The 23,642-nt window shown below is 45.1% G+C and overlaps 1 protein-coding gene across 1 annotated transcript; it reads left to right on the top strand.

Annotated features, from left to right (window-relative positions):
- The first annotated feature begins 1,102 nt into the window (after positions 1–1,102).
- On the top strand, positions 1,103–23,543 carry bmal1b (basic helix-loop-helix ARNT like 1b). Its single transcript, XM_018752776.1, has 19 exons — positions 1,103–1,174; positions 10,882–10,934; positions 11,586–11,733; positions 11,981–12,001; positions 12,639–12,677; positions 12,863–12,901; positions 13,830–13,987; positions 14,696–14,775; positions 14,858–14,950; positions 16,843–16,960; positions 17,432–17,581; positions 18,850–19,096; positions 20,008–20,114; positions 20,508–20,658; positions 21,092–21,180; positions 21,985–22,093; positions 22,233–22,326; positions 22,702–22,795; positions 22,976–23,543. Exons 2-19 carry the CDS (start codon positions 10,922–10,924, stop codon positions 23,131–23,133), a joined length of 1,908 nt encoding a protein of 635 aa, XP_018608292.1. The 5' UTR covers positions 1,103–1,174; positions 10,882–10,921; the 3' UTR covers positions 23,134–23,543.
- Positions 23,544–23,642: the final 99 nt, after the last annotated feature.

The raw sequence follows: 23,642 nt of genomic DNA, 5'->3' as shown, positions 1-23,642 counted from the left end.
TGCTTTTATCTAATCATTAGTGCATTTGATAACTTCTTATCCTTTTAATCCATTCTTTGTTTTATTGTTGTAATAAGAAGTAAAAAATCACAGTCTAGGTAATTTTGAAGATGTTGTATGCACAAGACAGTTATAAATAACAGGATGCTACAAAAACATAGAGTACCCAGAAAGAGTATGCAGCTCTAACCTCCACCTAATTTCAATATTTGTGGAACATGGGGATGGTGTATTTTGATGGATTATTAATTTTTTCCCTCACTACAATTCATATAAATGGTGTACTGTCACTTTAAGAGCATGTCCATTGTAGGCGGCAATCATGCTGTATACCAACATTTTTTTCCAAGAAACCTTCTGCATTTATATAAATAAAAGTTTAATTGTATACATAAAACATATTTTTTAGCTTTTGATGTCAAACTAAAAACTTATATGGAACAAAGCGTGCTTTAAGGTATTTTAATGAATAATAACGAAAAGTGTGTGTATAACAAAAACCTACCAACCAGACAGCAGGTAAAATCTGTACTGTACTATTGGTGATCACTTACTAATAATTGCTTATTGGGAATGACTTAGGACCCGAGTCGGTACATGACATGATCACTTACTAATAATTGCTTACTTGCAATTATTAGTAAGTGATCATTGTACCGACTCTGCCACACAAGCTTCGGCCTGAAGGAAATAAATCGGTAAAGTGCACTAAAGTGAACTGTGAAGCACTGTAAGTTACGTGAACCGCACGCCGCACTGTACGCCGTACTGTACCGGGTTCAGTTAGATAAACACGGGGCGTGTCCCCAGTCAAGGTTCACAGCGAAACGATTCGTGCGCTGCGCCGCTTATTCGCACGCACAGCTCGGGGGGCCCTTCCCACTTTGCTCTTGTCTTCACTCCTATTGGCCGAGCCTCTTCCCTCTTCGCTACACGTGACTTCTTTCATTGGCCCGCTGCTCCGCTCGTCAGAGGTTCATTGGTCAGGTGCTTTCCTGTCTGCCGTTTTATTGGCCAGAAGACCAGCACTTGGCGTTCTCCTGCTCCGATTGGTGGAAAAAGTAGGTTAGTGGCGCGGCTGTCATCCCCGAACGGAGAAAGTAGGTCATACATTACGGAGGTTGGGCTGCATTAGCGTCGGACTGTTCGCACACGTGATTTATATCATTTAGAAGTAAGTGCTCTATTTTTAAACTTGATATTCACCATTAGGTGGTAATCGATGAAAGGGAAATCGTAATACAGTCTTTAGCGGTGGCTGTCGGCGCTGTTTCTTGCTGTCGCGCTCCTCGGGATGACTGGACTGCATGATAAGTTTGAAGGAACAGGCGGCGATTCGGTCAGTGTTACGAAAGAAGAGATGCGTCGCGTGCGCTCGAACCCGGACTTGCGAACGTGGGGTGCATGATAGGCTCTGGCTACGGTAGTAATGTTCTTTCAACAGTTTGCTGAAGAGCCTCGGCGGCTTTCTCGCCCGTTCGGGGGTTGGGGTTTGTTCCTCTCTCTCTTCTTTTTCTCTCTACTGCGGCGTTTTGACAGCTGTCAGCGGCGCTGCGCGCGCCGCCGCGATCATCACGTCGTCCTACCCGTAACCCGCCTCGCAAAGCAAAGTTCTTTTTCCAAGACTCGTCAAATGCGAGTGTACCTGCCTCGTGTCGAGATCATATCGACCTCGATTGCGGAGGCGTCAACTGGCAGCGAGACATGTCAATCAATCAGTGGTGTGGACATCTTGTTGAGTGGTGTGTGGATGCCCCATTGAGTCTTTACATGTCAGTAGTGTGGACATCCTTTTGAGTGATATATGTCAATGGTCTGGATGCCCCATTGAGTCTTTACATGTCACTAGTGTGGACGTCCTGTTGGGTGTTACATGTCACTCAACCGGACGTCCTGTTGGATGTTGTGTCAATAACTTGGATGTCCCATGACAGTGACTGTGGGTGTTGCATGGAGTGTTGTGTCAGTAACCTGGAGGTCTCAGGGTGTTACGTTAGTGACCCAGACGTTCTGTTAGGTCTAAGAGGTTGATAATCTGGACATCCTGTTGGGTTTTTGGTGCCAGTGTGATTTATGTGTCCCATTGGAAGTTATGCGTCAATGACTTTGACGTCCTGTTGGTTTGTACGTGTCCGTAATTGTGACATCCCTTTGCGTGTTGCAGGTGAATGACCAGAACGTCCCATCGGGTGTTACGTGTCAGTGATGGGATTGTCCAGTGGGTGTCACATGTCATTGATGGGGGCATCCAGTTGGGTGTCATGTCAATGACTAAAGAGTCCCAATGGGTGTTACATGTCACTGATGGGGATGTCCCTTTGGATGTTACGTGTCAATGACCAGAACATCCCTTTGGGTGTTGCATTCCATTGACGGGGACGTCTCTAGAGTGTTACATGTCAGTAATGGGGAAGTCCTTTTGGGTGTTACTTGTCATTGATGGGGGCGTCCAGTTGGGTGTCACATGTCAGTGATCAAAGCGTCCTTGGGTATTACATGCCAATGATGGGGGCGTCCCTTGGGCGTGACCGTCCTGGCTCTTCAGTTGTGTGCTGCGTACACTACATGAGATAATGGCTTGTTTCTTTACCTAAGTGCACACCTCACACCAGTAGGGTAAGGGTAAACAGAATCTCGACCTGTATTCTGCTGCACAGCTTTACAAAAAGCATTTTTATCACTCTGTAAGTATATTTGTCTAGCGCTTGTAATAATGCTTCCTATTGGCTGTAGACTGATTGGCAGCGGAAATATCATCACCATTTATGAGAGCGGTTTTTATGAAGCTTGGAAAAATCAAGGGACAGACGAGCACAGCACGGTCACTGGATGTCGATAACGTTCCCCTCCATTTTTTTTTTTAAATTTTTTATTTTTTTAAAATATTACTCGTAAACTGCTGAGAATCACTAGCAAACCAGTGCTGAAAGTCCAAAGAAGCTCTGCCAGTCTTACTGAAGGTCAGTCCACAGTGCTGGATTTGTGAGGGTTCGCCGAGAAAACACTGTTAGACGCCCAACGGTGGCGGGAATACGATTCCGTATGTGCATCGTTCGACGTCCAAAGGGGCTCTGTCGTTTCACGTGCGTCTCGGTGGGAGCGAAACCAGAGCCAACCCAGCGTGGGGCAGTGTGACGCACGCTTTCGGCCAGGGCCAGCTCCCTGTTCAGCGGCAGCCTGTGTGCCGTTAGTCACGGGCCGAGCTGAGTTCCGTAGCGTGTGTCCATCCTCAGCCCGGCCTGGCGTTGGCATCGGAGATCGCCGGAGCAGCGTGGCTTTGCCAGCTTAATTATTTAATATTATTTCCCAGGCTTAATATGACTTCTCAGTTAAATTAATATAAATCCTAAATATAGTTCCTCTTTACAAAAATTTTGTAAATTTGGCCAATTTATTTATATTAATGTATCTAAAATGATCAAGTGATAAAGGAGCAAGGTGGAGCTGTCGGCAGCAGATTCCCTTGCCGGCCCGTGGCGTTACGTTACAAATGCACCGTGTTGGTGATGCAGAGCGAGCGAAACGGCCCCTGAGGCCCAAGGGTTCGACGCCGGGGTCTCATCCGGTCCTTAATGTACACGGCTATGCGCTGCTCCCGTGAAGAAGCGGCGAGGGGTTCGAGTGCTCTTCCTTCCTCGCCGTTGTAGGACCAAATACAGCAAGATCCGCGATAACGTCTCCCGGCCGCATATTTGTTCTTGTTTGGGTCTCGTTCAGCGTTTGGGTGTCTGTCATCATATTTTAGCGTGGATAGTATGTGAAATTAATGAAAACATATAGAAAAGCCTTGTTATACAACATAGTATTCATGCATGTTTATTGTTTCTGTCCTCAAGGTTCATGTAATACAGTATAAGGGGGTTTGTGACTTGGTCCACTTGGGAGTAGGTTGTTGGAACGAAGCCCCAACATTTTCATTTTTTTTTTTTTTTTTTTTTTTTTTCTCCCCCCCCCAGCCTTTCTGCCTCTCTTCATCTTGGAAATCGAAAATATTTCTTCAGATCACCTGCTTGGTGAAGCAGCACCATTGCAGCACCGTGTGGCCTTTGCATCCATGTTGTGATATGTTCATCACCGATATTGTCATACCTATTTATGAGTATAGTAGGAGGTTACCGGAGTCTTCTTATTGTCTCCCTGAGCACTGAATTTATCTTATATTACAGAGGTTTTTTTTTTTTTTTCTTTCTCCAGATGGTCCAACAAGTCGTGTGGTTTTTTTTTTTTTTTTTCCCAAATGATTTTCACAGTTATTAATGCGATTGGTTGAATTGGTCAGTTTTTTTTTTTTTTTTCTTTCTTTTCTCCCATAGCAGCAGTGGAGGAGGAGAGTTTCTTTATTCTGGCACTGACACCATCCAGCTCATCCAGGTTTGCGAACTGAGCTTCTGTTCCGCTCATTCGGTGGAGCACGTCTTCCGTAGCGCTCGTATGGTTCGCTCAGTCGCTCGCCACATTCCGAATCTCCTCCATCCGTGTTACCGAAAGCGAACCATACGCCTGGCAACGGGACAGGTGGCGAGAGCCTTCGTCTCCTCTTCTTCGTCCGAAGGCTCAAATGCATCCGTGACGACCTTCTTCGGTTCTGTGATCTTTGTCAGCCTTTGCTCTGCAGCCTCTCTTTTAGTGCCTTTCCCTTCTGAGAGTGTTGAGGGGGGAAAAAAAACTGGTCGTCTCTGGAACAAGACGTGTCGAGTTCTTCCAGTTGTAGGAACTGAAAAACAACAGAGCTGTGGATCTCCTGAGCAGAGCCGACATTCAGGTGGTCATGTAACCATCCAGCTCACGTTACTATTATTCCTTTATTTAACTCGCGACTTTCAGTGTTGGGTTTGTCCTCTAAGCTATGTACAGTGATTTATCCGTTTACGCAGCTCGGTAATCTTTTTACAGTATCAATTCGGGGTAAATGCCTTCACCAAGGCCAGTACCGCAGGAGGTGGGATTTAAACCCAGTTCCATTGATTGCAAGGTAATGGCTGTAAGCTCTGTGCCTCCTGTTCTTGGGGGTTATAATGCCTTTTCAGCCTCTGCTTGGTTATTTATGGCTGTGGAATTGAGCATCAGGGTTGGAATTTAACCTGGAAAAGCGAACCAGGCTGTGTCTTAACCGACTTTTTAAAATTAAATAGTAATCAATGTTCTGTACTCTTGTGAAAAGGTGTGGGTTTTAAATTAATTTCCTCAGTAAAAGTAACATACTGGAAAACAGACTTAACTGTGATCTAATTTTGTGAGGCTTGGTCTGCTGCTCAGTGCAATGGCATCTCCAGGGAGACCGTGGTCACGAAAAGATCGGCCGAGTGGGGGTGAAACGCCAGTCGCATGAGAAACTGGCCCTTATGTTGCAGAGCAGCTCTCTGCCTGGAGAAAGTTGGCACCACGGAGGCACTTGTTGTTAATCCTACGCTCGGGACCTGCCCGGGGTGGGAATCGCAGCGCCGTCATTAATCAGTCATTAATCTGAGCAGCGGGATTATGGGCCTTCTCTAAGCAGCTTGCCACCGTGAGGTGACCTCGCAGGAGCAGAGGTCCACCTTGATTCCCCCGACACCTGTTCTGTCGCGACCTTCTGTTGCTCGACTCCTTTCTCATCCTCAATCCCCATCACCCAACGGCTCACCGCCGTGTCACAAACTGCTTATTCAACGGTGCTGTCATATGTTACCCATGATTCACGAGTCAAAGACATCTTTAATGGCTCAGATTGGTTGGGTGCTAACAGACATTACATCTGTCACCAGGGATGCTCAGCATTGGTCATGGAGGGTTGGAGATGGTGCTGCTGTGGCTGTTTTATGTTCTGCTCAGCACATTGTTTCCTTTGTTGGATCAGCTGTCCAACGGATGGTCCACCAGCACGACTCTTTTAAACCCTACGGGGGGGCATAGTGACCTGATAGATCCAAATGTCACTGGGTCGGAATCACCTGCTGCAGTAGTGCCCTCAGTGAAGGTATTTACCCAGAAATTACTCCAGTAGAGATATATTGTATGTGTTGTAAGCTACTCTGGAGATATTGTTTCTGGAGAATCTTCTGTCATGATGAAGCCCACTAAGGGGCATTGAACTGATGCAGTAAGACAGACTTCTTGAGAAGTTACTTTTTTTTTTTTTTTCTGCTGGCTCACAGTTGTCATGGGATTTGCTCTGCTTTGTATTGTACAGCTGTCAATTATAAGGTCTTGAGTCACAGGTTTTGCAAATTATAAAAATTTTTCATCTTTTGTACGGCATTTTATAAAATGCTTCTTGGCAATCCAGGGAAGGTGACCTGTGTTTACCTGTCGAACCAATAGGTGAGAGTAAAGCACACAGGCGGAATTAGACCTGGGCACCACCCTAGCTCACATTGCTTCCACGGTGTTTACTACAGCTTGTGTCCGATCTTTACGAGGGATCATGATTCCAATAGTAATGAGAAGAACAGGCATACTGTTGCCATGGAGACCAGACTGAATAATAAAGTTTTTAAAGTGATAAGAATACGATGAGTGTTACAAATGTTTACGGGATGAATCAGTCAACAGTCAGGACTGAAAAGGAGTTTATTAAGACTTTTTTTTTTTTTTTTTTCCTAGTCATTTAAAATTGTTTAATGTAGCTCAAGGTTAATAAAAATATTAGGACTTAAGTATTTTATTTATTACAGATATATTGGAAGTTTATACACAATTAACTCAGAAATCAAGACATCTGTTTTACTGCATTTGCGTTTACTTGTATTAATCTTTTATTGATCATGACTTGGGTGAGAGTGATTTGAGTTTAAATGAAAGGAATTCCAAATAGACATCTAGTCCAAGTTTTGTTTGCACGTCTAGCAGCTGCTGTGTTCCAGTCCTGAAGCAGTGATTCTTGTTCTCCTGCCATTGCTGTGTGAGTGGGAGGCCCACATGATTCCGTGTAGTATGTTTAGTATGAAAAAATCCATTTTTGTAAATTTACCCCAGGCTATATTGTCTTCACTTTATCCGCTGAAGACATACTTAGCATTTTTGAAGATATCTTGACAGGAATGGAATAATATTTACAGTATCCGTTTACTTTCACATGAACGATATTACTGCTCTGTGGTGTTCTCAGTACCAATATCTACAGCAAGCTTGGGCAGCGCGGTGGCACAGCGGGTAGCACTGGTGCCTCACAGCTTCTGGGCTGTGGGTTTGGATGCGGGTTGAAACCCTGCCCAGCCTGTGTGGCGTTGGCATGTTCTCCACGCGTTTGTGTGGGTTTTGTCTGGGTGCTCTGGTTTCCTCCCACAGTCTAAAGACGTGTATTTCTGGTGAATTGGTCACTCTAAATTGCCCTGTGTGTGTGATTACCCTGTGATGGACTGATACCTTGTCCTGGCCATATCTTGTCTCATGCTCTATGCTTCCAGGATACGCTGTGGACCAGCATAACACTGCACTGGGAAAGGATGTATGGTTAAAACATAGTAAAAATTTCAAGCGCAGTCTACCTTTTCATCTTTTTTAGAGCTGTAGGAGCCCCTTCAGTTTGGTCTTACTCATCATCCACCCGACAGACTGCCTGCACGTTGACTGCATGACTACTGTTGAAGGCTCGGAGGACAGTCCACAATATTTATAGAGCGTGACATTTTCTTTTCGGGATGGAAAAAACCCTGGGGCTGTTGGATTTTTTTTTTTTTTTTGTTCTTGAGGAAAGGGGTATTAACATCGGAGGAACAAATGAAAGTTCTTGGCCTATATCATATGAAGGACCTACAGCACGTTAGGGTGTCTGTCATTACGAAGCATCGTGAGAGCTGACGTGGACAGGATTGAATTTTCGTTAAAATGACGGTAAGTCAAGAAGTAACTGTAATAGTAGTAGTAATAATCACACACACACACACATTTTCAGAACCGCTTGTCCCATAGGGGTCGCGGGGAACCGGAGCCTACCCGGTAACACAGGGCGTAAGGCATTATTATTATTATTATTATTATTATTATTATTATTATTATTATCATCATCATTGCAGATACTTTTTTGACTTATACTCCTGTGTAATAATTGTCTAGGGCTCTGAGACAAGAATACTGTAATATCAAAGTATAAATACAGTAGCCTAAGGAACGTGGTATCTACATAACGGGCTGATTGTACCGTTAGTCACGAGGCTTTAGGCTGCTGGAGGAATAAACGTGTGCCGGTTTTAGACGTTGTTGTTTCTCTGAGCCATAATTTTAACCTCCATAGTAGTGGGCGAAATTCTCTAAACATATATGCAGCGTGCGGCTCGAGCGGATGCCAGGTTTTTCTCGTGCTGAGTTCGGGCAGGGTTCGAGAGGAGGAGGGCACCCTCGGGGGGCAGGAACCTCTCTTTGGAATGGGGCTTCGGAGAATGACGGCCACCCTCTTCTGATAGACGCCGGAACCGCCCAACCTGGACAAGCGAACCCAGTGCGGTTTGAGCTCACCATGGTAACCGTGCTGCTTTGTATATGATGGAGTCGATCTTTTTCAGACATCTGTTATATGAATTAATTAGTCTGGTGCTTTCCTTCTAAGCGACTTGCAGTGTTAAGCTACCTTCAGTTATTTACCCATTTGTACAACTCGGTAACTTTACTGCAGCAGTTAAGGGTAAGTACCTTGCTCAAGGGCACTCTCTACAACTTTCTACAGCTTCCCGGACCACAGCACTGAGGAGAAGCATAGGGCTAGTGTATAATGGGGTAAAACATGAATACTGTATGGTGAGTAATATAATAGAGAATAATTAAAAGAATGAATTAAAGGAATAGTGGTAATACAGAGTGAATAATAGTAAATTTTTATTTTGAACACGTGGGATGAACGATCCCGCAGCTGAGAACTCGTCCACGGCTTGGTGTCAATATGAAGCCTTCGGTGGGCTCTCAGCCTGGGCCTGAGGGGTCTCGCTGGACCATACATCCCTCCCGTGTGAGCCGCACACACACCCAGAGGATAGTTCAGTTTGCTTCGGCATGAGCACCGCGATTCCGCTTTTCTCCACGGACCAACTCCTCTCTGCTTTGCAGGTCCTCGAAGAACGAGTGCAGGCAAAGAATGGAGGCGAGTAGGAGATGAAACAAAGCGTGTAATTTAATTTCTGCTGAATCTTAAGAGCCCTGGGCAAACGCGCTGATTCAGCTGACCTACTTCTCCCCGACCTTCATTCTTCGTCGCTCCTCCCCGCTTCCGTTTCTGACGGGAACGGATGTCGAATGGCTTCCCCCAGCCCCTCGGTCTCCTCTTTTCCACATTCGCACGTTCGTCATGCTTCGATCCTATTTTACATTAGCGTGTTCAGCCAATGGGGGGGATGCTCTTTCGGGGAGGGGAACTGCCCTGCCGAGTATAAGGCAAAGACAAAGTCCTGGAGAAGATGCCTGCTGGATGTTCGCTCGCCCATCTGTTTGGAAGTAGAGTTAGAGCTTCTAACTGATGGGTTTGTATGGTGTGTGTGTGTGTGTGTGTGTGTGTGTGTGTGTGTGTGTGTGTGTGTGTGTGTGTGTGTTCACATCCCCCAACATTGCATGGATATTTTTTGTGAAAAAGCAGACTTTTTGAGTCCGATGAAATGGCTTAAAGGTTCAACGACAAGCGCCGAACTCGAGCACAGACCAGCACTGCCTTCCACGCGTCCGGATACGCATCGCAGGCGGCATCCGCGTTGCCTATTATTTATTAAATTTATTGACGTCGGTTGCAGTCTGTGCACCGCAGTCAGTGTTTGCTTGCTCCTCAGAGCCTTCTGTAGCGTAACAAGTCCTTCCCATGAAACGGGCTACCTGACACGGGTCTTTTTCACTACCGATCGCATCTCTCATTTCTGTCGGTGGGAAGAGCCCAGATGATTTGTCTCAGAGGGCTCTTTAATGATGGATTGCACCTCCGGCGTCCGAGGACTGTGGGTCACATGGGCACATGACTGCTCAATGAGGGAGAGCGGGAGCCTAATGGCAGTGGGGAGGGTGCCGGGCTCTCTAGTGAGGTGGGGTTGCAGGAGAAAACCCGTTCGGTGCCCTGCCAGGACGTTGGGCACCAAGTGGCTTCCTTGGCCGAGGACCATTGGCTGCTCCAGGGCTAGGACCGTTCCCCAGAGTGGGCCCAGTTAGACACACCGTTTGGTCGTGTCACACATCTGGATGGCAGTTCAGTTGGGTACTTGGAGGCAGTGAGGGTAAAAACACCCCCCCCAAAAATGTGCATGTGGTCGTCCGCTGACAGTGGGGTTGTGTTCCAGTGACCTCATTGTAAGTCAACTTTGCCTTAAATCACAAATTCTCTAATCCTGTATTAAATGAACCATATATATATATATATATACACACACACACACACTGTATGTATATATAAAGGATTGTTGTATTTTTTTATACTTGCTCGAATACTGCTTGTTGTATAAAAGGGCTTTGTATTATTATTATTATTATTATTATTATTATTATTAGTATTTTAACATCATTCATATTGAAATAATACAAAGAATAGTAATAATATATAGTACAGGATTGTAATTTTCCTGCCACACTGTTACTTTCTTGGTTCATTGTCTTCGGCTTTTTATTTTCTGCACCATCAGAACACTCACTTTTCCCATTTTAAATAAAAGTAGCTGAAAGGGAATCGTAAAGGGAAAGTATTGTAACCAATGGAGAACTGCTGTTGGATACCAAACAGTGACTGAAGCCCAAAGCCACTCTCCCATTAGTAAGGTTCGTGGGACAACCGTTGTTAAGTCGAGGACTACCTCTAGTTGTTTGGGATGTGGGGATGATGAACCTGCTCTTTGCTTTGCTCGTTGGATACAAGTTTCTTTTCACGATGGCCTCAATGGGGTCTCTAAAGTCCACGTTGGAGCTCACCAACATTGCCATTTCTGTCTTGTCTTTGCTCAGATTGGCTCTGAAAATGGATTGAGAACTTCAAGCCCTCTTGATGGACATTTGCGGTAAGTGTCTAGGGTGTGGTAAACTTGTTTTGTACCTTGGTAAATAACCTTGTTTGACATTTAAATCTATTCCTTCTGCATAGACTCTTCTCCAAAGTGACATACATTTGTGGGTGTACAGAAGTGTGTTTCACAACAGACGAAAGGTTTTGGAAACTGGCACGTGATGATGGAAGCAGTCAGTTTGTCTGATACTGTTGTGTTTGTAGGTGCCTGTAAAAGTGACTCGGACAGGAAATACAAAAGTGCTGGAGATCTGATTTTATGTAGCTGTTAGGAGATCAGGAGAAAAGAGGGTTTGTTAAGCATGTTTTGAGACCTTCCTCCCATTAGTAAGGTTAATAGAGCAACCATCATTGTCAAGGACTACCTGTAGTTGTTTGGGATGTGGAGATGATGGACCTGTTCTTTGCTTTGGTCGTTGGGAGGGATTCAGCAGCTCTGAGGGACAGAGGGATCTCGTTCCACCATATGGGGCCGATACTTGAGAATGTACAGGTGTAAGATTTTGGATGCCTCCTGAGTGGTATCATCAGTATTACTAATAATAATAATAATTAAAATGTTTTCCCATCTCCTGTGAGTGAGACACAACACTTGCATGATGGTATAAAAAAATGAAGCTATTTTTTTTTTGTTGATTTTGTACAGATGAGCTAATGGCAGACCAAAGGATGGACATTTCTTCAACGATGAACGAGTTCATGTCGCCGAGCCCGACTAGCTTGATCAGCAGCTCCATGAGCGCTGGCGGCGTGGACTACACACGCAAGAGGAAGGGCAGCTCCACGGACTACCAGTAAGGCCCTGCCGTGCCTCGCATTGTGGCTCCACGGCGGCGTCTTCGCCACTGTGTCCTGTTCTCTCGCTTTGAGAGCCCTTGATTTCCCTTCAGCCACTTCTTGTAAGATGCAGAAGTTTAGGAATTGCACTTAACTCATAAAGGTGAAGTAACGTGTTGATTGAATGAAGCAGATTGTGGAATATTTTGATATACTGGCATGGGAAATTGTTCAATATAATATTTCATTATTTTGTTTCTGCAGAATCGATGGATTTTCCTTTGAGTAAGTATTCCTGAACTTTACTCAGGTCTTACTTGCAGAATTACACATACTCTATATGGCTGTAATATCACAGACTTAGAGGAGTACTTGATGTGTCCTTAATGAAGATCCCATGTCTGCTTACCTTCAGTCTGTAATAACTTTAAAATGACTTTTCTCCCCTATGAGGAAAATGCATTTATTTATTTATTTATTTAAGAGAATAATTAATTTCTCATAATTTACAAATTCTTGTTATTGCGTGAAGTCTGTAAAGAACACACACGGGTTAAAGGTTCACAGCACAGCACCCACGGGCATTATAATTTGATCTTGTTTTTAAAAAGCTTTTGTAAGGAAATTGTGGATATTTTTCCCCACATACACTTAGAGGAAGGATAGTGTTTGGAAAATGGTGCACATGTGGACAGGAGGAGTTCAGGAAATCCACGTTTTACTGTATTGTGTTAAAGTACATTACTCTGGTTTATACTTCGCTCTATTTTAAACAACACTCTCCAGATGTCTGTATGTACAGATTCCTGGTTGTTGGCCGTAGCCTTCGATTATTAAACTAGACTCATCTGTCAAATTATCTTTATGTATCTGAAAATTCAGTTTTTGCTGAATATTGATCTCGTCTTTATTTGGTCTGAAGGGATGGCTTGGACCCAGACAAGGACAAACAACTTGGACGGTATGCTCTTTTAAATGTTTTTAGATGTTTCTCGCTGCTAAAAAAAAAAATAAATAAATAAATTTAAAAAAAAAAGCTATCTACTTTTTCCATAGTTTAAGTCTATGAAACAGTACAGATGTATTATGATGGCAGTGACCGGCAGCCCAGGAGTGATGTGGGCTTCCTACCGTTCCTTCCTGCAGGGACTGTGCTGACCAGCAGGGAAGGATTAAGAATGCCAGGTACCCGTCATCCTCCCGCTCCCGCCTGGCTTGACCTCCCGTTGGGACAGGAAAACCTTTGGTTACTTCCCTGTTCGAGGCCTAGGAACGAACGCTGGCCTCTGATCACTGTAACCGTGGTGAAACCCTAAGTAATAAAAGCATTTCTGCTTTTACTGTAACGGATACACAGTTCTGTGACGCGTCATTTCAGTTTAATGTAGCTGGGGAAAGAAACATGGCTAATGCATTTCACTTAAAAGTGATTTCAGTTTGCATGATTAAAACGGCAAATTAAGACTGATGAGGAGATCAAAAACAAACGCGCAGGAGGTCACGGAAAAATTATACCGCTGGTTCTCGATTTAGGTTCCGTCCTGAGCGCCCCGCTGCGAGTCCGTTTTGTCGCAAGTCTCCTTACGTCATGCGAACCATTAAGATATACATGCATGGATGCTGTGTTGCGTAATAGGGCTTTCTCGTGTTTTTTTTTTTTTAAATTTTTTTCCACTGATTTCACACATTATCCATGTAGAAACGGTACTAATATAGAGCAGTAATATAAATCCAATACAGTATTGTATTTTCGTTTTAATTTCTGAATTTGTCTTTCGCTTTTTTCTGTTCAGCACAAGCAGAACCCTCACTTTTTCACTTGCAGACCATTTTCAGTAAAAGCAGGAAACAAAATGTTTTTGTGAACAAGTGCAGTCACTGCTAGACACCCAAACGCTGGCGGGGACTCGGACAAGAAGCAGTAAGGTGCCTTGCGGTGCCATCGTGGACATTATGACCAGTTGTTGGGACTAGGAAATAATATACGGTCGATGGTACTGCTCTCGTAAGTCACACGGTTCGTAAGTCAAGGACCGCAGAGAGGAAGATGGACAGCCTGTGTTGGTTTGTACCGCACCGTGTGTAAGTGTGTCCTTCGCTGTGTGGTCGACAGGGAGGCCCACAGTCAGATCGAGAAGAGGCGGAGGGACAAGATGAACAGCTTCATCGATGAGCTGGCCTCCTTGGTGCCCACCTGCAACGCCATGCCCCGCAAGCTAGACAAGCTCACAGTGCTGCGCATGGCTGTCCAGCACATGAAGACGCTACGAGGTGAGCGTACACGCTCAGACTTGCGAGTCCCTACGTGAAGCAGCACGGACCTATCTGACGTGGGCATGTTGGGGTGTAACCTGGTGCTGTCTGGGTCGAGTTCCATGAGAGGCCCTGCTATAGAACCCTTGAGTGAGGTGCTTGTCTTGACTTGCTCTGGTAGTTCAATTCAACCTTTATTGTCATAAATTCAGTGCCTGTAGTGCAAGGCAACATACAAATGCAAAATATAAAGCACGGCAAAATGCAAAGAAATAAACGGAATAAAATACAGAATCAATAGTGCAATAATATAGAATGAATAGTAGAATACACACACACACACACACACACATTTTCAGAACCGCTCGTCCCATACGGGGTCACGGGGAACCGGAGCCTACCCGGTAACACAGGGCGTAAGGCCGGAGGGGGAGGGGACACACCCAGGACGGGACGCCAGTCCATCGCAAGGCACCCCAAGCGGGACTTGAACCCCAGACCCACCGGAAAGCAGGACCGTGGTCCAACCCACTGCGCCACCGCACCCCCCCCATAGTAGAATACAATAGTAGTAAATACAAATGGAGGTCGACTGCAATGCAAAATAATCTGTACAGACAGTATAAACTGATGGAATTCTGAGTTGATTTGATAGAAATGGCAGCAAAACAGCTAAACGTGCCGAAAGGATCGCGGCGTTATGTTCGTTTTTGTTTCGTTTCACAGGTGCTGCTAACCCTTACACTGAAGCAAACTACAAACCGGCGTTCCTTTCAGATGATGAGCTGAAGCACTTAATTCTGAGGGTAGGTTTTCGGAGAGCTCCCCTGTTTTACCGTAGAAGTGTGATGGGAAGATGCTCACGCGATCATCTCGACGTCCTCGCAGGCTGCTGATGGCTTCCTCTTCGTTGTCGGCTGTGATCGTGGCAAGATCCTCTTCGTCTCAGAATCGGTGTACAAAATCTTGAACTACAGCCAGGTATGTATGTTGGTGTATCGTGCAAAAGACGGTGGATATTCGCAGTTATTTTAAACTATACCCTTCATTTATCATTTCATTGGGGTTACGTTTTATTTATTTGCCAGATTCTCTTTCGTAATGTAATTTTATCGCTGTGACAGAATATTGTTCAGTGTAATGGTTTATACACTCAGCGGCCACTTTATTAGGTGCACCTGTTCAACTGCTCGTTAACGCAAATATCTAATTGGCCAATCACGTGGCAGCATCTCGATGCATTTAGGCAGGCATGTAGACCTGGTCAAGACGATCTGCTGAAGTTTAAACACAGCATTGGAATGGGGAAGAAAGGTGATTTAAGTGACTTTGAACGTGGCATGGGTGTTTGTGCCAGACAGGTTGATCTGAGTATTTCAGAAACTGCTGATCTACTGGGATTTTCACGCACAGCCATCTCTAGGGTTTACAGAGAATGGTCAGAAAAAGAGAAAATATCTAGTGAGCGGCAGTTCTGTGGGCGAAAATGCCTTGTTGATGCCAGAGGTAAGAGGAGAATGGCCAGACTGGTTCGAGCTGATGGAAAGGCAACAGTAACTCAAATAACCACTCGTTACAACCAAGGTATGCAGAAGAGCATCTCTAAATGCACAACATGTTGAACCTTGAAGCAGATGGGCTACAGCAGCAGAAGACCACACAGGGTGCCACTCCTGTCCTTCCTAATAACAGGAAAATGAGGCTACAATTTACAATAGAATATTGGAAAAACGTTGCCTGATCTGATGAGTCTCGATTTCTGCTGCGACATTCAGAGGGTAGGGTCAGAATTTGGCGTAAACAACATGAAAGCATGGATCCATCCTGCCTTGTATCAACGGTTCAGGCTGGTGGTGGTGGTGTAATGCTGTGGGGTATTTTCTTGGCACACTTTGGGCCCCTTAGTACCAACTGAGCATTGTTTAAATGCCACAGCCTACCTGAGTATTGTTGCTGACCATGTCCATCCCTTTATGATCACAGTGTACCCATCTTCTGATGGCTACTTCCAGCAGGATAACGTGCCATGTCACAAAGCCCAGATCATCTCAAACTGGCTTCTTGAACATGACAATGAGTTCACTATACTCAAATGGCCTCCACAGTCACCAGATCTCAATCCAATAGAGCGCCTTTGGCATGTGGTGGAACGGGAGATTCGCATCATAGATGTGCAGCCGACAAATCTGCAGCAACTGCATGATGCTATCATGTCAATATGGACAAAAATCTCTGAGGAATGTTTCCAGCACATTGTTGAATCTATGCCACGAAGAATTAGACACTTCTGAAGGCCAAAGAGGGGTCAAACCCGGTACTAGCGAGGCATACCCAATGAAATGGCTGGAGTGTAGATGTGTGAAGAGGTTGTCAGAATGGTCCTCTATATTAAACAAGGGCATTGCTTATACAGTCAGTGGTTGAGCACAATGTTTCATAGGAGCACAATTTGATGCAGTTTGTTTGTAGAGCGCTCTTCCCAGCAGTGACATAGCTTGCTGACCAACAAATAAGAGCAGGACAGTTAGAATAACACAGTGTGTTACAGTGATGATGCACGGCTGAATTGGTCAAGCAGGCCGGCTGGTAGCTGAGGAGAGGAAAACAACAACAACAAAAAAATTCCATTCATGGCGAAGGGGAGAAAAATGAACCTCTAGGGGTTCAAGTACCAGTGGTTGCCCACCCCTCCTAGCATTCTAGTGTGGTTACAGGGGACCTGTGTAACAAGCTTTCAGACTTGCTGTGGGGTCACTTTGGACACAATTTGTACACAGTGGCTTATAGAATTTCCAGTAATGTTGGGGTTAAGCATGAGAAATTTGAAATACGTTAATCTGTCTTTCTCATTCTTGGTCAAATTTGCTTTGCAGAACGACCTGATTGGCCAGAGTCTCTTCGACTACCTGCATCCCAAAGACATCGCCAAGGTCAAAGAGCAGCTGTCTTCATCGGACACGGCGCCGAGGGAGCGGCTCATCGACGCCAAAAGTGAAGTGGTTTTGCTTCTTGATAGTAGGGTGGGGGTCAGTCCCAGCCGGAGGGAGTCCTGCTGTGAGAGCTGGGAGGTCGAATTAATCGAGGCAGGTCTCCAGGTGTTTCAGGATCCCAGTAGTAGGTCTTCACCGACCCTGAAGATGCTGGTCCATTACTGCACTGAGCCTCAAAGGAGGGGTAATAGTTATGCTCCCTGTATAAACGGCAAGACAGTCCATGTCGGTTGTTTTTTGCATTTTCAAGTAGATTTCCATTCTCAGTATTGGCTGCTTGCTCTGGTGTAACGAGAAAAATGCTGTACAGTGTATATATATTTTTCTCGAGCAGCCTTTACACATATGAGAACATGTCCAGCAGCTGGTGCCCTAGGAATCCAGAGTAGTTCCTCAGTTCTGTGTAATGAATAAGCATGACATGATGGCTGTGACGCAGTAGGGTAACGGTGAACCGTGTCCCGGCTCACAGCTGGCCTGCCCGTGAAGACGGACATTGCCCCCGGACCGTCCAGACTGTGCTCTGGAGCCCGCCGCTCCTTCTTCTGCCGGATGAAGTGCAATCGGCCCTCGGTGAAGATGGAAGACAAGGAGTTTCCCTCAACCTGCTCCAAAAAGAAAGGTAATAACCATTGCCGTTTCTCGTACAGGCCCTCAGTTTTTCGTTTATTTTAGAACCAGTTGATCTGTACAGTCTGTGGTCTCTAGCAGGTTTATGGTCTGTAGCAGAACTGTGTGGTCTGTAGGCAGCAGTTTATTTTGGCTGCCCATCTCTGAATCCAGTGAAGCTCAAAAATAGCCACACTATTATTAAAATATTGGTAAATAAATGTAATACATTTATTTTAGCCCTCTTGACACTGAGTCACACATACACCACCTAAACTTGACACATAACTGAAAAATAATTTTTGGTGCTCTCAACAGATTTATTCACTCGGCCTCTTTTATTACATCAATATTAGTGACACCTAACTTGCACAAGTATTTCACCTCATGGAAAACTAATTTTGCATATTTTTTTTTTTTAAATGTTGCACATTACATTTGTTTTGCATTACAAGTACATCTTGTGATGCTTCATATTTAGTACAAATTGAAAACTATGAAAAAATGGTAACGAACTGGTTGCCGAGAAGTGTCGTCTGCACTGTTGACATTTAGCTGCTTGCCGAGCTGTCAGATGGCATGGCCGTTGAAGACAGACTGTGAAAAATAAAGTGGATAAATTGTCTGAAAAACAATTGTACAATGACGTACACTGATGCTTATCCAAAAATTTTCAGAAATGTAGCATAATGAAATATTTGGATAATAATCCAGTTCACCAAAACACACATTTTTACTAAATTGCCACTTGATTAAAAAATTAATTGGAGGGAAGAATGAAACAGTCAGATGGGTCTTTAAAATGTCTGTAGGTTTATATAAAGTAATGCGAGGAGAGGTCGTCCACGTCCAGCTTTATTTAAATATTGTAGTCGCTACTAAAACAGGGTGTCCCCTAAGTCTGCAGTCGTAGGAAAAATAATAAAAGCTATCAATGCAGCAACCTCCCTCTGATTTCCTACAAGTTCTTCTGCACATGGGATGCAACAAATGGCAAAATTAAAATGAATGATTTTCCCCTATGATTCCAGATTTATGTAGACCCCCTCCCGTGTTTTATTTATTGCTGCTTTATGCTCTGATAGAATTATGTTCGAAAAGATGTGAACAAAATTCTGATCGGGACAATGAGCGGCTTTGCGCTGACATCTGATGTGTTACTCATGTTGACAGTTAATCTCCACGTGCGATGCTGTCACTACATTGTTCTCTGCCATGCAGAAACTGTGACAGATGAGCGTCTGTGTTGCTTGTTTTTCCTTCCATTGGGGGGGACCGCAGCGGACCGCAAGAGCTTCTGCACGATCCACAGCACTGGCTACCTGAAGAGCTGGCCGCCCACCAAGGTGGGCCTGGACGAGGACAGCGAGCCGGACAACGAGGGCTGCAATCTCAGCTGCCTGGTGGCCATTGGCCGCCTGCACCCCCACATCGTTCCCCAGCCCAGCAGCGGCGATATCCGCGTCAAGCCCACCGAGTACGTCTCGCGCCACGCCATCGATGGGAAGTTTGTTTTTGTGGATCAGAGGTGAGCACACGCATTGTTTGTGAAGGGGAAAAAAACTCACTTTTCAGTCCATTTAGCCGTGTTTATAAGGGTATTATACTGTATTGTAACGACCCACGTTACTGCTTTAATGTAAATAGTTGCATTATGGGAAATTTGTAAATAATGTTCGTAACCGCTGGGGTTACGTCGGGGGGAAATGGTGGGTTGACTGGCTGCCACTGTGTTAAGGAGAACTTAGGGGCGCTAAGGCAGGCTGGCTGTAAGCGCAGGTCTTGGAGGAAAAGGGGTCCTCGGACCGAGAGCATTATTCCCTTTGTGTTGGTGTTCAAATAAACCGTTCGTTATGAACGCTGCCTCCGCGTCCTTCCTCGCCCCATCCAAACCCACGGCGCTGCGCGCCACAGTATTTTTGGAGTATGAGAACATCCATCTGTCCATCCAGCCATTCATTTTCAATAGCTACGTGTCCAGTGCAGGGTCACAGTGGTCCAGAGTGTATCCCAAGCAATGAGGAACAAGTCCATCGCAGGGCAATCTCTCTCTCTCACACATACACACTCACACTTTAGAGTCACCAGTTTTCCTGAAACCTCTTTGGACAGTGAGAGGGGAAACCATATGGACATGTGGAAAACATGCAAACTCCACGCAGCCTGAACTGGAGTCAAACCCGTGTCTGAACCCACATCCCAGGAGTGTGAGGCATCAGTGCCGCTGTGCCTCCCTGAGCGCCCAGTGCTTTAAATTCATGTCTGATCTCATCAATGGCCTCCCAGGGGCTCTGAATCCGAACAGAACGTGACAGGTGGAGCGAGAGAGGATTATGGGTTCTTTTGTACGCCTTAAGATATTTTTTTAAGATTTTAATTACTGACAAAGTGTCGTCTTTGAATATCTGCAACACTTGAATGGTCGTGTTCACATTTCAGGGCTACAGCCATTCTTACCTATTTACCGCAAGAGCTTCTCGGCACGTCCTTCTACGAGTACTTCCATCAAGATGACATCGGGCACCTTGCAGAATGTCACAGACAAGGTACTGTGGCATTGTCCCTGGATTTTCACTTGTTGTTACTGATCTGCCACCTTTGTTAGTGATGCTCATACAGGGGTAGCGGGGAGTGTAGTGGTTAGAGCTACTGCCTTTGGATCTAAAGGTTGCAGGTTTGATCCCCACCTTTGGCTGTAGACCACTTGAACAAAGTATTTGCCCTAAACTGCTTCAGTAAAATTACCCAGCTGTATAAAAGGGGAAATAATTGTAATGGGATTATCATTGTAAGTTGCTTTGGAGAAAAGTGATGTCTAGAAGTTGTGAATTCCCATCAGTCCCTACATCTGTAGCGTATCGATCCTGCTGTTTGAATTGTAGCCCCAGAACCGTAAGGCGCTGAGCGTTCGCTGCATTGCCCTCCTCTCCCGCTTGCAGTGCTGCAGATGCGCGAGAAGATCCACACCAACTGCTACAAGTTTAAGATCAAGGACGGTTCGTTCATCACGTTACGCAGCCGTTGGTTCAGCTTCATGAACCCCTGGACCAAAGAAGTGGAGTACATCGTTTCCACCAACACAGTCGTCTCGTGAGTCGCCGCTCACCTGCCCCCCCCCCCGCTGCAGTGAACAGAGCTGACGTTGGTGTTCAGCTGTGCTCTTTCACTCTGAAACGTGTAAAAGAGGGGTAAACATCACCCGATTTGCACCAGTTGACACAATGCACTTTAAACTGTTCTAACGTTAAACCACATAATTGGAGAAGCAAAGATTTAGGAAATCCCCTGAAATTGTTTTTGAAATATAATTTTGACGTTTTAGTTGCATTAAAATTTCAGTCTTGGTCCTTTTTTATTTATTTTTCCTTTATTTATTTCTGCTTTTTAGATCTCCCCCCCCCCCCGTTGTAGCTCCTAATTGTTTTTAGGTCAAGGCTGAGCCTAAAGTGCCTACTGTGCTTGGGCTCTCGCTCCCATTCTCTCCTGCTGGAGGGTTTCATGCAGAACTGTTTTTCCTTAACAGTGGCAGTACGGTGGAGTGTGTGGACCCCAGCTACCCGCAGCTCACCACCTCCCCTCACAGCATGGACAGTGTGCTCATGGCTGCAGAGGGTAAGATGGAAATGTTTCCCCACCAGGATGAAGCCCTTGTTTGTTTGGTACAGATCAAATCCTGGTTGGAAGATTGTAATAATAAAAATTATCATGAATACACGGTGGCGCAGCGGGTTTGGCCGGGTTCTGCTCTCTGGTGGGTCTGGGGATCGAGTCCTGCTTGGAGTTCCTTGTGGCGGTCTGGCGTCCTATCCTGTAGGATTCCCCTCCCCCTTAAGCCTTGCGCCGTGTTAGGCTCCGGCTTGCTGCAGCCCCCCTCGGGCAAAGCGGTTTCAGCCAGTGTGTATGTGAATACACTGATAAGGGTCAGTAACAAAAAAATTATTTTAAATTATGACAACATATTGATCTGTCATTGAAAAATGAATTTTATAGTGTATTGTCAGTTGAAGGGTAGAGACTGAAGTCAGTTTTGATGGTGTATACAAGTGATTGTCGACTAGAACGGCTGCTCCATCAACCTTATATTATTATTTTCCAAGTCCTGACGTAGTCATAAAGCCCTATGCTGTATGACATTGACTGCTACTACCTTTCCTATTGATGCAGTCAGTGAGTCTCAGTGATTGCACTTTATTTAGAGAACATTGTGTATGTAATTCCATTTGTTACTTTTTACTTCTAACGGTTAGTAAAAAACGTGTTCTGGTGGTGCAGAAAAGTGGCAGAAGAAAATGGGTTTAGAAAGGAAAGTGGAAAATAAGTGCACCATGAAAATATAATGCTGTACTCTATATTCTATATTATTGCTTTAACATAAATAATGCATGAAATTAATGAAAGCTATTAAAAATATAACAGGTGCAGGGAAGCGAGCCCTGCAGACTGTGCCTGGCATTGCTGGAGGTACGAGAGCAGGAGCTGGGAAGATCGGCCGCATGATTGCCGAGGAAGTGATGGAGATCCAGAGGTGAGTTTAGAAACTGCTGAGTTCCACTACCACCGTTGTTTGGGTTCGTGTCCCCAGCTGACCGATTTAAATGGGACTTGAACACTGCTCTGGCAATAATGTGCGTGTGTGTGTTTGTGTGTTTTCTCCTCCTGCAAAGGATTCGTGGTTCTTCACCTTCCAGCTGTGGCTCTAGTCCCCTCAACATTACCACCACACCACCTCCAGACACCTCATCCCCTGGAGGCAAAAAGGTATACTTATAAATGTTTTTTTCCCCCAAAGTGACCTTGGAGTATTAAGCTGCCTGCTTATACTGATTTACCTATTTATTCAGCTGGGTAATTTTTTCAGGGTAAGTATGTTTATCAAGGGTACTAGTTCAGGATGTAGGATTTGGACCTGTGACCTCTTACTCCAAGGGGAGCAGCTTTAACCGCTATGCCACCTGCTAGCTGAACTAGAGCCACAATCCTGTTTCCTTCAAACTGCTAGGGATAATAGTCTCTCATTGTACATTTTATTACTCAGGTTACCATGCTTGCACACTCAGCTAACTGGACAGATTTGAGAGTTCAGAAATTTAAATAAAATGTGTTGTTTTTTGGTATTAACACTTGTCCTGACAGATCCAGAACGGCGAAGCGGCAGAGCTTACTTCGGCGGGGCTCCTGCATGGACAGGACGCTATCGGTTACCCGTATTCCAACAACTCCATCATGAGTACGACCTCGTTTCGTAACTGCTTGAGAACCGTGCAGGAAACGGCACCCACTAACAGCTGTATATAGAATTATTGGGCAATATTTCTACTTTTTCTACAGACAGATAATGCAAAGTCTGACTACTTGATGTGAGCTGGTAAACACAGCCAGTTTATCATGTTCTCCTTTGGCCATGCAGGTGACAGCTCCCATCTTGGTATCAGCATCATGGATGAGCCAGGCTCCAGCAGCCCAAGCAATGATGAGGCGGCCATGGCGGTCATCATGAGCCTGCTGGAGGCAGATGCCGGCCTGGGGGGCCCTGTGGACTTCAGTGACCTGCCGTGGCCTTTATGAGAGCCTGCTGGGGGATGAGACTGTCAAAGAATGGAAGGCACACTTCACCACGTTGTGTCTGTGAGCCATATCAACAGGGCTTGGCTCTACCCGCAGGAGTGAGGAGAGCTGAGGAAAAAATGCCATTGGCTAAGACAGAACTTGGCACGATGAGTTTACGCATCTGCCTGCAGCTGAACAGTGCCCTTTGCTGGGATTTCTATGTCCCCCTCACACACACTGCCTCATCCCCTGGCTTTTGGAACACTTTATATTTTAGTGTTACTGTTTTTACACTACAGTTTCCATGTTGAGTATTAAGAGTTCAGATCTTTATCATGTAAGAATTCTCTTAATATACATGTATTGTACCAGCAGTCATTTTTAAAATAAACTTTCTCCTTATGCAGCAGTTTTTCCCATTCTTAAACTATAGTGGGTGTTGGCATCACTTTTTAAAGTGATGAGTTGAACCTGAACATGTTCAGAAGCAAAAGGGAGGGAGTCAAACTACAGTTTTACAATATGGC

Source organism: Scleropages formosus, chromosome 11, assembly GCF_900964775.1.
Source record: "Scleropages formosus chromosome 11, fSclFor1.1, whole genome shotgun sequence".
Classification (NCBI taxonomy): Eukaryota; Metazoa; Chordata; class Actinopteri; order Osteoglossiformes; family Osteoglossidae; genus Scleropages; species Scleropages formosus.
The sequence above is the reverse complement of the archived record's forward strand: the minus strand, read 5'-3'. Positions and strand labels throughout refer to the sequence as shown.

Bases quoted from the DNA above. Each gene is read 5' to 3' on its own strand.
- bmal1b (XM_018752776.1), top strand. The intron at 11,734-11,980 runs GTAAGGCCCTGC...TTGTTTCTGCAG, and splicing joins GGCAGCTCCACGGACTACCA to AATCGATGGATTTTCCTTTG. The intron at 17,582-18,849 runs GTAATAACCATT...GGGGGACCGCAG, and splicing joins AACCTGCTCCAAAAAGAAAG to CGGACCGCAAGAGCTTCTGC.